This window comes from Rhinatrema bivittatum, chromosome 9 (genome assembly GCF_901001135.1).
Source record: "Rhinatrema bivittatum chromosome 9, aRhiBiv1.1, whole genome shotgun sequence".
Classification (NCBI taxonomy): Eukaryota; Metazoa; Chordata; class Amphibia; order Gymnophiona; family Rhinatrematidae; genus Rhinatrema; species Rhinatrema bivittatum.
This window is the reverse complement of record NC_042623.1, coordinates 161,913,095-161,926,145: the sequence shown is the minus strand read 5'-3', so window position 1 is coordinate 161,926,145 and position 13,051 is coordinate 161,913,095. Positions and strand designations below refer to the sequence as shown.

The window sequence follows — 13,051 nt, the reverse complement described above, 5'->3', positions numbered from 1 at the left end:
ACAAATGGCATGTCTTCACCTCTGATATTAGAGCCTCAAATGGAATTGACAAAACATATCCTACTGCAACAACTAATACAGGAATGTCATGCATTCGTATAAATATAGACAAATTTCTTAAACACATATATGAAGGAAAAGCCTGCTAAACAGACGTGTTTCACAAAACCTATATTAAAAAGGTTCTAGCTTCTTGTTTTGCAAAAAAAAAAAAAAAAGGATGATGATAACGGAAGAAAAACAAGGAACAAAATAGCTTCTTTTATGCAGAGCATATAAGACGATTCACAGAGTTCATGTGATTCCATATTAATAGAATTATATATACCATCTCCAGATCTACTATCAGACTCGATACCAGAACAACCCATGAGTATAACTCCACCAGAGGATTTTACGTACCCATATTTCCTACAGAAAATGTCAGAAGCAATATCATTCAGCTTAGAAGACGATGCAGAAGAAATAAGCAATTTTCAAGGAGTCCTAAAAATCATCCAATCACTGAAACAATACAAAACGCTACCAATGCATGTCACTCCAATGAAAGTACAAACAAAAATCTGGAACACTCCATCCACCATACCATAGCAGCAAAAACATTAATACCCAGGACATAAAAAGGTACAATTACCTCATGACACCATTATTATTGAATTAGCAATGAAGAAAGCCAAGAAAAACAAAAACCTACTCAGATTCACCTGCAGAAAAGAAGCAAGAAATAATTTATTTATTTCAAATGGATTGAATTCAGGCACTATAGGTATTTCCCTATCCCACAGAGCTTAAAATCTAACCAGGAAATTTACTAAGCCACAATATCTTATCGCGAGAGGTGCAAAATATCATGTTTGCCCCTCCCCAAGAAATTGTCACAGCATTCACACAGCATGATTTTTTATCACAGGATAAAAGCACACTAAAAAAACTGCGTTGCAAGAGGGAGGAAGGGACGTCACCTTCAGAGATGGCAGCCTAATAGCAGAGTTCCTGACCTAATTTTATAATCAGCCGCCATCCCGACACTGAATTTGTTAACCTTGGCAGTACAGATACAGGAATGTTTAAGTATGAACTCCGTCAAGTCGCAACTGAAGAAAAAAATGGATTTGAAGGTTTTCCTTCGTCAGCTAGGATGTTTCTCAGGTTCTTGGCTCCGGCGAGGAGGAAGACATGACCGCTGTCGCACATGAGCCAGATGCAACAGAAGATGAGATCTGCCCTGGAGACGAGGCAGAGGGAATACCCTCGCGGGTGGACTTCCACTGATGGTTTGCTGAAATATGCCAGGACATGGTGCGTATTAAATAGGAGTTTGGCAACATGTTTGCAGAGCTGTGGTACGAAGTTGCAGACTTAGGTAATCACGTGGCGAAGATGGAATCGCGGGCGGAAGAGCAGGTCGCTGAAGTAGTTTGTGCCGGAAAGAAGTTGCAGGTCTTTCAAATTCATTGGTGGAGATGGAATAGCGTATGGAGGACCTAGAGAGAACAGGTCCAGGAGGTTGAACTTGCACTTTCGGGGTGTCCCTGAACTGCCTGCATTCAAAGATTGCTTTAAGGTAGTGAGCAGTATTTACACTGAAGTGCTGGACTCGGAAGATGTGGTTGCGCCTCTGCCTGATACCAAGCTTGAGAAAGCACACAGAGCTCTTGGCAAGCCCAGAGGTAACCTCCCTCGTGATACAATAGTCTGTTTTCATGACTTTATTCTGAAGGAGAAGGTGGCCATGATGGCCAGGAAAAAAGGCCAAATTACATGGAATGATCATCAGGTGGATATTTTTCAAGACCTCTCTCTAATTTCCATTCGTAAACGTAGAACCTTTTCGGACATTCTCACCATTTTGAAGCATGAGGACATCCATTACAGATGGACTTTTCCTTTTGACCTTCAGTTTATTGTTACAGACCAATCAGCTAAAGTGAAAACAGTGGAAGCTGCAGCGGATTTTTTTGTGTAAGGCTGGTATCTCTGTTCCTTGGGAAAGTCCACAGTGGCCGCTGGGCCTCATTTGGAAAAGAATGATCGGCCTAAATGGTAGAGGGTTCAAAGGTCTAGTCGGCATCTCAGGAGGCAGCCGGAATCACACTTGTCACCTGGAACTGAGATGTTGGATGAACATTCTTTATCAGGGACTTTTCATGTGTTTGGCCTAGTATCTATCTTACATCTTATGCTATGTTCTTTCTTATTCACAGGGGTGGGTGTAAGGTTATCATAGTAAGGGTGATATTTGGGGTGCACTGTTTTCAGTTTGAGTTCTTTAGCTCTGAATTGGGGTCTGGGGGCTAATGCCATGTTTGGCAGTGTCTTTCCTTCCAGGGAGGACTATGCACCTCATGGGGGTGAAGTGTAGAATAAGGTTTGGGGTTGGGTCTTCTTCCGGTGTTAGGATCCTCTTGTGTATCTAATGTCTTTGATCATCAGGTTATGCCTGTGGGTGTGTCTGGTGGCTGGTTTGGCAGTTGGTGGGGAAGTTTGGGGGTTGTCTTTTCGAAGCCTGTTGTTTATTTTCTTACTGATGGGGACTCTTAAGATTATGTCTTTAAATACTAAGGGTCTCAACTCTCCCATTAAACGAAAATTGTTGTTCAAGGAGGCGGAAGGTCTGGGAGCAAATGTGATTTTTTGCCAAGAAACTTATCTTAAGGCCAGATTTCTGTATCTCATGGTTTCCAAAAGATAGCCTTCAATTTTTTGCTCCAGCAACCAAAGATAATAAATATTGTGGGTTGAGGATCTTGTTCGCTCATAATTTAATTGTGGATGTGAAATCTGTTCTTCAAGATGTCAATGGTAGGTTATTGATTTTAAAGGTATCCATTAATAGGGAGCTGCTTACTTTGGAGAAGTATATGCCCCGAACGCTCAACAGGGAACCTTTTTTCGGAATCTAGTGGATACCTTACATGGCTGGGCAGAAGGTCACATTTTATTAGGGGGGGAGGGCGAGGATTTTAATCTCACTCGCTACCCTTTTTTGGATAACTCTCTGGTACTGGGGGTATCTCTCATTCTCAGCAATGCTATCTAAAATATTTGATCAATATTTGGGGATTACAAGACATTTGGAGGTTGAGGAACCCTTCTTCAAGAGATTATACTTTCTATTCGATGCCCTATGGATGGATTATACTTTCTATTCGGTGATCTATGTCAAAAAGACCCACAGAGAGCAGGAGTAACCCTGGGGATTTTGGTAATTTAATGTTGGTTATTTCAACCACGAGCTCTAATACCGTATCCCAATACCCAGAAACTTTAGGACAGGTCCACCAAACATGGAAAAAACTACCACAGTTTCCATATTTGCACCAACAGAGAGCAGAGGTCTCAGGATATATTTTAGCTAATTTAGCCAGGGTGAGGTACCACCTGTATAGTAATTTATAACCATTTTCCAAAATCAAAAAAGATACAGCGCTTTTCCCCAGCACCTTATAGCACATATCCCATTCCGCATCTTCCAAGGTTTCAGAAAGATTGTTCTCCCAAAGCAGAACATGTTTTAGTTTGGAATGAAGGTCCCCAATAAGTAAATTATAGCATTTAGAAATCATCTTTTCTAATTTAACTGCTCTAGCACGGAAGACTTCAAACATTAATTTATTACTACTACTGCAGTAATCCTCTTGGACCGGACAAAAGAGGCTAGTTGCAAATAATGGAATCTATTTTTCTCCTCCAGGGGAAAGGATTGACTCAATACAAGAAAAGAAATGATGGACCCAGCTCCCCAGACATGCTCCGGTCTCTCAATACCTAAGCACTTCCAGTAGGCTGCTGCAGAAAGTGATTCCCCTGGTGGAAAGTCCTTAGTATACAGGAAAGATGTAGTATGCCAGTAATGCTTGTCCACCACCAGCTGTGTGCGATACCTGCTCCAGACTCTCAGGGAGGGTGTAGTAAAAGGAGAACCCCTGCTATACTTCAGTTCTGATGTCCCTGCGCGCCACACAACTGTGTCTAATGGTGGCAGCCCGAATATACCTACCTTAAATCTACCCAAACCTTACTCTTACTTTTATAATGCCATTCCCAAATCGTTTTTAACTGAGCAGCTGCATATTGCGACTCCCAACCCGCCCTGGCTTTTAGGTCTAAACAATACTGCTCTTGTCACCCTAGGTGGCCTTCTCTTCCAGATGAAACACAGCAAAGCTTTCTGCCAATCTTTAAGTACCTGGAAGGGGACTGCCACTGCAATGTTTGAAAGAAATAACACAGACGCAGAAAAACATTCATAACAGCGGAAATTCTGCCAAACCAAGACAGCAAAAAATGATCCCACTTCTCCAAGTCTTGAAGGATTTTCTGAAATAGGGGAGAATAATTTAAGGCAAACAAAGTCGACAGGTCAGACCCCAGTCAGACCCTCAAATATGTTACATATCTGAATGTCCATTTAAAGGGGAGCAACTGACGTAAGCACTCTACCAGAACACCAGCTAGAAAGAGAGATTTAAAATCTCAGACTTGTCATTTACTTTAAACTCTGACACAGAACCAAAATGCCTCATGTCCCCAAGAAGGACCAAAAGGGAATTTTCAGGGTCTGTTAAAGTGAACAACAGATCATCGGCAAATAGAGTAATTTTATACTACTTCCCGACTACATTTACCCCTTGAACAGAGTAAGAAGTCATAACTTTCCACGCAAAAGGTTCCAGAGATAATGCAAACAAAAGAGGAGACAGTGGGCAGGTACCTGTCAGGTACCTCTGCCCACATCAAATAATCCTGAATATCTCCCATTAACCCTAACACAGGCTTTCAGTTGGTCATAAAGTGCACTAACCCACGTCAAAAAGGAGGATTCAGCCCAAACTTCTCAAGGACCTGGAAAAGATAAGCCCAATGTAACCGATCAAAGGCTTTCTCAGCATCTACCACTAAGACAGCAGCTGGGATATTAAGATGTTGAACCAACCAACTAAGATTTAGGAGCCTCCTAATATTTTCTGCGGCTAGCCTTCCTGGTACAAAACCCGACTGGTTCCCATGAATGAGTAAAGGAGCAATAAATCCCAAGCATGTAGCTAATAACTTCGCTAAGATCTTTAGATCCAAATTTATAAGGGGAATGAGTCAATAGGAACCGCAAAGTGCATGTTGCGCTGGAGGTGGACCCTTGGCCTTGTGCAGGATTGGTACAGCCCTCTGGTCGGACCCAGAGAGCGCCTGCCACCAGGAGGTGGAGCACACAAGGAAACAGAGGCTAGCTGGAGCTTCGCCAATAAGAGTCCGGGGTTTCCGCAGGTTGAGCCCTTGGGTACCCGGACCGCCTGGACTTAGGTGGGCCTCAGAGGGTCTCCCGGAGAGGTAGCGGATAGATGTGCCCACCACGAGCAAGGGTGCGTGGCTGATGCAGAGAGGATGGACCAGACCTGAACTGGAGACTCCAGAGACCTTAGGGAGGTAGTTCAGGAAGGCTCTCTGGATGGAACAGGCAGGGCCTGTAGGTCTGGTCAGATGAAGGCCGCGGTCAGAATCCAAGCAGGTCAATCTGGTGGTCACGGAAGGCAAGAAGAGAGTGTCCGAGTGAAGCGCAAGGGTCAAAGCCAGGGTATCCATCCAGAAGTGGTCAGTCAAAGCAGGGGTCAAATCCAAGGTCAGTCCAAGTGTAGTCAAGGCAAGCGAAGGTCAGTTCCAGGCAGCGGTCAATGTGGTCAGTCGGCAGGCAAAGGTCAGGTCCAGGCAGCAGTCAGTCTTAGTCAGGCAAGCAGAGGTCAGTACCAAGAATCAGTCCGAAGGGTACTACCAGGGAACATGAAGCAGGAACAAGACAGACGCTGAAGACACGGAGGACCACGGGAACACTGAAACTCTGGAACAAGGAGTCGCTGGAACAAGGAGTCACTGGAATACAGGATCAGGCATAGGAGCAAGGAACAGGCAAACTAGAAACACCGAGGTGACGACCCTCACCTTATATACTGTGGCTGTGTGATGTCATCAGCGTGCATCTGACCCGGGTTTCCCGCGCTTGGCCCTTTAAAGGGCGAGACGTCGGCCGCGTGCGTGCCTAGGGGTGGGGCTGAGGAGATGGAAGATGTGGAGTCCCTACGGGAGCTCTGCTGAGAGGTCTGTGGTGTGGAAGAGTCCGAGGACGCCTGGGGAGAGTGTCAGGGACGTCGGGAGCCAGCAGCTGTGGCAAGACCGGAACTGGTGGAGGGCAGCGCGAGGTGAGCAGGTCTGACCGCGGCACCAGCGCGGCCAGGACGTGCAACAGTGTAGGGTCTCGCCCACCTTTTGCCAGGACAGTAATACCTGTCACATTCGCCCCCATCGCCAAAGAGCCCCCTTCTCTAAGGAAATTAAACATACAAGTCAGGAGTCACAATAGCTGACTCGCAGACTTTATAAAACATGGCAGAATAACCATCAAGGCCAGGTGCCTTGTCTGGTTTCAGATTCAAAATAACATTGAATATCTCCTCCTCCAGTATAGGGGTGTTTAGGAGATCCTAGCATTATTCGGTAGACAAGGTAGAGATACAGACATAAGATATTTCAAGATGTCTGAATCAAGTATACCGCTATCAGATGCACAGCATTCCCCATAAAACTGAGCAAAGTAATGAGAAATCTGTTTATTATCATAGATCATATTGCATGCATTATCTTTGATTTTAAGGATCTGATTCTGCATGGATTGGGATTTAAGATGCCTGGCCAAGAGACATCCAGCCTTGTTAGAAATTCAAACAAATCGCTTCACTCTCAGCATTTGAGAAGCAATCTCTGCCAAGTCCAAAGCCTGCAACTTCGGTTGAGACATGGCTAGGGCCGTCTTAATATGAGTTTCCCTACTATGTTTATGTTGGACTTCCAGCTTACCTATATGGAGCATCAGATGCAACCTCCACTCTGCCTTCAGTTTTTTTTAAGGAAAGAGGCATGAGAGATAATTTTCCCCTTAATTACAGCTTTCATACTTTCCCATAGGGTTGCCGGGCTAACATCCCCTGTATCATTAAGTAAGAAATAATCCTCAATATCCGTTATAAAAGCTGCATTAAACTCCTTATTAGAAAGTAAGGAATCATTTAACCTCCAAAAATTGCTACCAAACTGCAATCGGTCCACCTGAATCTCTACCCAAATCAGTGCGAGATTGGACCACGTGATGTGTCAAATACCAGTAGCGTGAATATCTCCCACCAACCTTTTATCCAATAAAAGAATAATCAACCTGCTTGATGACCCTTCATTACATTTGATAGGTCTTTGTTAGTCACAGGAAAGCATATTCACTGTAGTGGGCCCAGTAATGTGGAATTTTTTTCCAGAGGCCCAAGGAGCAGAGACATGTGTCAAGAAATTTAGCAGCCAGTTAAAAGCAATGATGTTTTTGTAAATCAGCCTGGAGTCCTTATGATTGGACTGTATATAGGTTGAACATATAAATAAATAAATAAAAATGTCATTCAAGCATTTGTGTCATGATGGTACAGAGTTAATGTGTGTGGACGATTTTAGTTGCATTGGTGTTCGCAAAACACAGACATGTGTTTCCACTGGATCGTTTGCAGGTTTGTTTGGTTTTATGTGCATTAACATATTTATGTTTTATGAATGTTAATTTGTAATCCATGTGCTTTCTGTTCACAGGAGTTGCCCGAACTCCCTCTTTGCGCCTTTTATAACTGTTTTCAGCAATAATTAATTGTTAATTGTTTTTAAGTGTTTAAATTGTTTTAATTGTTCTATCTGTTCAATGTAAACCGCCATCTAGGCGATAGTTAGTTATTTCCTTGTAAACCGGAGTGATATGTATTTTATACAGGAACTTCCGGTATAGAAAAATCAAAAAATAAATAAATAAATAAATAATCCGCCTAGAATGGAAGATAATGTGGAAAATTATTTTTTCAAAATAAATAAAATAAGCAATAGTGTTCAGTTTTTTTTTAGTATCAGATAGTTTTTTTCTGTGTGTATTTAATATTGTGTAGTTGGTTATGCCTGATCCTTCCTTTTGCAGGTTGTTTTTTAGGTAACAGAAACAAACACAAAAATGTTCTCAGTCACTCAACCATGGACACTTATTTTGATTTCTAAATTTTCTCTGACAGGCAGAGTGAGGCCTATAGGTTCTTCTAATCTCTAAATATCATAAGATGTTGTGCTACAGTACATGTTCTCATCTCCTCTTACCTCTAGAAGCTGGGGATTGGTGTACTGCAGTGCTGCCATTTCCTGCTCAATCTCAGCCTGCGTCTTTTTCTTCTCATCCATTTTAATATCATCTTTCCGTTCAATCATTGGCTCAGGAGGGGGCATCATGGGAACCTTATTCTGCATCCAAGCCTGTAAGACAGAAAGATATCCTTTTCTCATTCTGAATGAGATTCTGATGTTCTAGGATAATCTTACGAGCAAAAATAATATATTTAGTTAAAAAAAATAAGATGGGAGAGAGAGATTATATGGTACTAGATGAAGATATTGACATAATAGGCATCTCACAGACCTAGTAAAAAAAGGACAATAAATGGGACATGGTGATACCAAGGTACAAAACATATCAAAATAACAGAGCACATAGAAGTGGTGGTGGCATGGCACTACATCAGGGATGGCCAAATCTGGTCCTCAAGAGCCGCAAACAGGTCCGGTTTTCAGGCTATCCACAATTAATATGCAAGAGATAGGATGCACTGCCTCCATTGTATGCCAATATATCTTATACATATTCATTATGGGCCAATTTGTGGCTCTTGAGGTTGGAGTTGGCTACCCCTGCATTATATGCTAAAGATTCCATAAAGTCAAATAAGATAAAAATGTCACTCTGCAATCTCTATGGATAGAAATTTCATGCATAACAGGGAGGAATTTACTATTGTCCACTGGACCAGGATTGTGAAACATAATGTGAATTGCTAACAGATATTAGGCAAGCTACTAAGTGTTGAAACACGATAATAATAGAAGATTTCAATTATCTCAATATTGACTGAGTGAACGTCTCCTCAGGGCATGTCCAGTAAGTTAAGTTTCTAGACACCATTCATGATCGCTTCATACAATCAATCAGGCCGATACAGTAAAATGTGCAGCCAAGCCGCACATTTTACTTTAAGAAAAGGTCAGTTTTACAAGCCATTATATTTTCCAAAATTGACTATTGTAATTCACTTCTTCACGGCCTGCCTGATGTCTCACTCAGGCCTCTCCAGCTTCTACAAAACGCCACTGCCAGGATCCTTACAAAATCCAAAAAGATGGACCATATAACTCCAATTTTAAAGAATCTACATTGGTTACCAATAAAGTTTAGAATCCTTCACAAACTACTAACAGTCACCCACAAAGCCATACACAACATCACTCCTCTAGATCTTTCAATACCTTTGCAACTCCACACCTCGGTCCGTCCAATCAGACTTGCCCAGAGAGGATCTCTTAAAACACCCACCATCAAGACCTCCTTCAGTAAGAGAGCTATATCCGCCTCAGGCCCCAAGCAATGGAACCTGCTCCCTCCTGATCTGAGGCTGGAACAATGTCCAATCTCCTTTAAGAAGAGACTGAAGACTTTGTTGTTTGAACAAGCCTTCCCATAACCACTCACTTCAGCCTTGGCTTTATCCGCACCTTAAGGACACTATCCAATTTTAGACCTTCATAGTGCTCCCCTATTTATTTCTACCCTGTTCACTGAGTTATCCAGGTTACTTCTACCCTGTTTATTGTAAAACAAGACTTTGTCTCTGTTATTTTTGCTGGTTGTAATGTAAACCGAAGTGATAATTAACTTTGTTAGTTGAACTCCGGTATATAAAAGTTATAAATAAATAAATAAAGAAAGAAATTAGCGCCTACCCAAAGGTAGGCATTAATTTCTGCCGGCGCCGGGGCGATATTAAGTCAGAGGCCCCAAAAGTTAAAAAAAAAGTTAAAAATTTAAAAAAAAAAATTTAAATGGGCCCGCGGGTTGAAAACCAGACGCTCAATTTTGCTGGCGTCCGGTTTCCGAACCCGTGGCTGTCAGCGGGTTTGAGAACCGACGCCAGCAAAATTGAGCGTCAGCTGTCAAACTCGCTGATAGCCACCGCTTCCGTCAAAAAAGAGGCGCTAGGGACGCGCTAGTGTCCCTAGTGCCTCTTTTTACCATGGGCCCTAATTTAAATAAATTAAGTTACTGAATCGCGCGCACAGGAAAGTGGCCTGGGAGAGCGTGCTGGGAGAGCGGGCTGGGCGCTCGCCCGCTCTCCCGCGTGGTTTACTGTATGAGAGGAGAGGGGATTACTTTAGATTTTATTCTTATTTGAATGCAGGATCTAGTGCAAAGGTGTAATTGTGGTAGATCTTTCTCAATAGTGATCATGGTGAAATCAAATTTGAGATAATCACTGGAGGGAAAATAATAAATAAAGCTACTGCAACAACATCTAACTTTAAAATTAGAGACTATGATAAGATGAGGAATCTATTATTTATTTATTTTTTAAAATCTTTCATTCTGCAACTTCCATGAAAAATGCTGTCCAGTGCGGATTACAGTTAAACAGTCATAAAATACAAAATTAAACAACATACAAACATTTACAAACAATAAAACTGAGCCATCACCCATATGCCTCTTTAAAAAACAAGGTCTTCGTCTGCTTCCTAAAAACTTTTAGGTCACTCTTTTCCCTTAGATGCACTGACAATAGGTTCTACAATGTTGGTGCCACTATTGAAAATGTTCTGGCTCATATTTGCTTATACTTGTAGGTTGAGTAGAAGGAACCTGCAAGAGCCTTGATCCTGCTAATCGTAAACATCTTGAAGGTATGTACCTGTCTATTTTACTCCTAACTGAACAATAATCCTCCAAATTCAGTAGTTTGATCACTGGGAGCCAGTATAATTGCTGAAGAGCCAGAGTGACATTATCTTGTCTAAACAACCCAAACAAAAATCAAGCAGTAGCATGTTGAACTAGTTACAAACCTCACAGTAACCTATTAGGAAGGCCTACACATAACAGGCCATCTTGATTATTGTGGTACAAGTTCTAAACAAGGTAGCAGGCAACAGTGGTCGTAATGGTTTTAGCATTTTCAGTTTATAAAATGTTATCTTTGAAACCTCACATCTGATATTTGGCTAAGTCAAAGTAGAGTCCAAAATTACTCCCAAGCTACTTACTTCCGATAAAATCGGTATTATAATACTCTCATAAAAAATTGAATCATTAGCTCCTCTTAAAAGACTCCTTCCTACCCTAAGAATTTTAGTTTTCTGGATGTTCAAAGATAACCCATGTTTATTCAACCAATTTTTAATCTGTGTTATACTATCACTAAAATGCTTTTCAGATAACACTCCAGTCTCATCACTATGAATATACAACTGGATATCTGCATATATAAAATATGACACACCCAATGCCTGGAGGACCACACTTAATGGAGCCAAATACAAATTAAATGGTGCAGAGGACAGCATGGATCCTTGAGGAACTCCTGAAGTCAAGCAAAACTAAGTACCAGCCTGGACCTGCTGCCCTCTGCCCTGTAGAACAACTCCTACTACCCCAATATATCAAAACTGTATCGGCCCGCTTGTTAGCACATTCAAAATATTTCTGGTGTGTCAGGTTCAACTGATGAGTGATTTCCTCAACATACAAGAAACACAATTTAGTCCTTTCTACCTCCAATTGTTTTGAATGGCTGGATCTAAAGATACTTTGTGTTGAAGTCAACAGTTGCGCCCTGATCTTTTTTCTTGTTCTTTCTTTTCACAGATCATGCTATCAGCTTATCTCTGACTACCACCTTAAGGTAGTCCAATCAGCTGAGGCATCATTTCTCCAGAGTCATTCAACTGCAAATATTTCATGATATCCCTCTCCATTTGTTGGCATATTTCATCGTCATTCAATAAATTGTTATTAATCCTCCAAAAATGTCTCCCTCTATCATTTTATTTAGGGTGAAAATCTATCCAAACAGGTGCATAATCAGATCATGTTATATTGTCTATTTCTCCATCTATCACATCTGAAACAAAAGATTTATCCACCAAGAAAAAATCAATTCTATAAGTATGAATTATGGGGTTTAGAGAAAAATGTGTAGTTATGATAAGAAGGGTTAAGCATCCACCAAATATTTACTAACTCCAATTTGGCCAGTAAATTTTTAAGTTTATCTATGCTGCCTGATCGCTAATTCTTCCCCAGAAGAATTATCTAGTGGTGGGGATCTAGTGATGTTGAAATCATCCCTTATAATCACATGGCCCTCCAAACACAAAATGTATTACTTTATATAATAAATAAAAAATGTAGCCCTAACTATAGTTCAGAACATACACATTCACAACTGTAAAATTTCAAAATTAATCTTCATTTTAACCACAATATATCTACTCATATAGTCCTTTCTAATTTTCCAAACATCCACTTTCAAATCCTTAGAGACTAGAACTCCTGCTCCCCCATATTTGCTTTTTTACAGTATTTGATGCAAAGCATATTATGGGAAAGAATTTACTCTTTAATAATCTTTCATCCTGTTTTTTTAGATATGTTTCTTGAAGCAAAAATAGAGGCTTTCATCTGTTGCTTTGCAGGCCTGCTGCACCACTACTCAGGTTTTTGGTTCTTCCTCCTCCTATCTCAGCCCTCAAGGTACACCTTAGGAGTTTTCAGCTACTCTTCTTGCTGCCTTGCTCTGCTCATATTGTTTCAGTTTTTAATCACCAGTGCCACTGCTGCCGCCGCCAAGTACTTCAGGGTGCCTTCCTCCTCTGTTCCAGTTGTCTTCGAAGTTCTTTCCAAATCTTTTTCCTATATGGTACTTGTCAACTTTTGCTCTTGCCCTGAGGAATAGTGCACATTTGCTGCACTACTCCTCAGGCTTTTGATATAATTCTCTCTCTACAGTGCTTGCCATCTCTTGGTCTTACCCTGGCTATCTGTTGCTTTGCATGCTTGCTGCACCACTTCTCGGGCCACTGTTGCCACCGCCACTCCAAGCCAGTCTTGGTACATTATGGTGTTTCTTCCACTGCTCTGAGCATGTGCAAGAAGCACTGTATT

At 41.5% G+C, this 13,051-nt stretch overlaps 1 protein-coding gene across 3 annotated transcripts in view; it reads right to left on the bottom strand.

The window, feature by feature from the left end:
* WDR33 (WD repeat domain 33) overlaps positions 1-13,051 on the bottom strand; it is a 414,563-nt gene that overhangs the window by 55,891 nt on the left and 345,621 nt on the right. For all 3 annotated transcript variants that reach the window (XM_029615296.1, XM_029615295.1, XM_029615297.1), the window contains one exon: positions 8,167-8,319. In XM_029615296.1, coding sequence (XP_029471156.1) covers positions 8,167-8,319 — 153 coding nt within the window. The remainder of the gene's footprint in view (positions 1-8,166; positions 8,320-13,051) is intronic.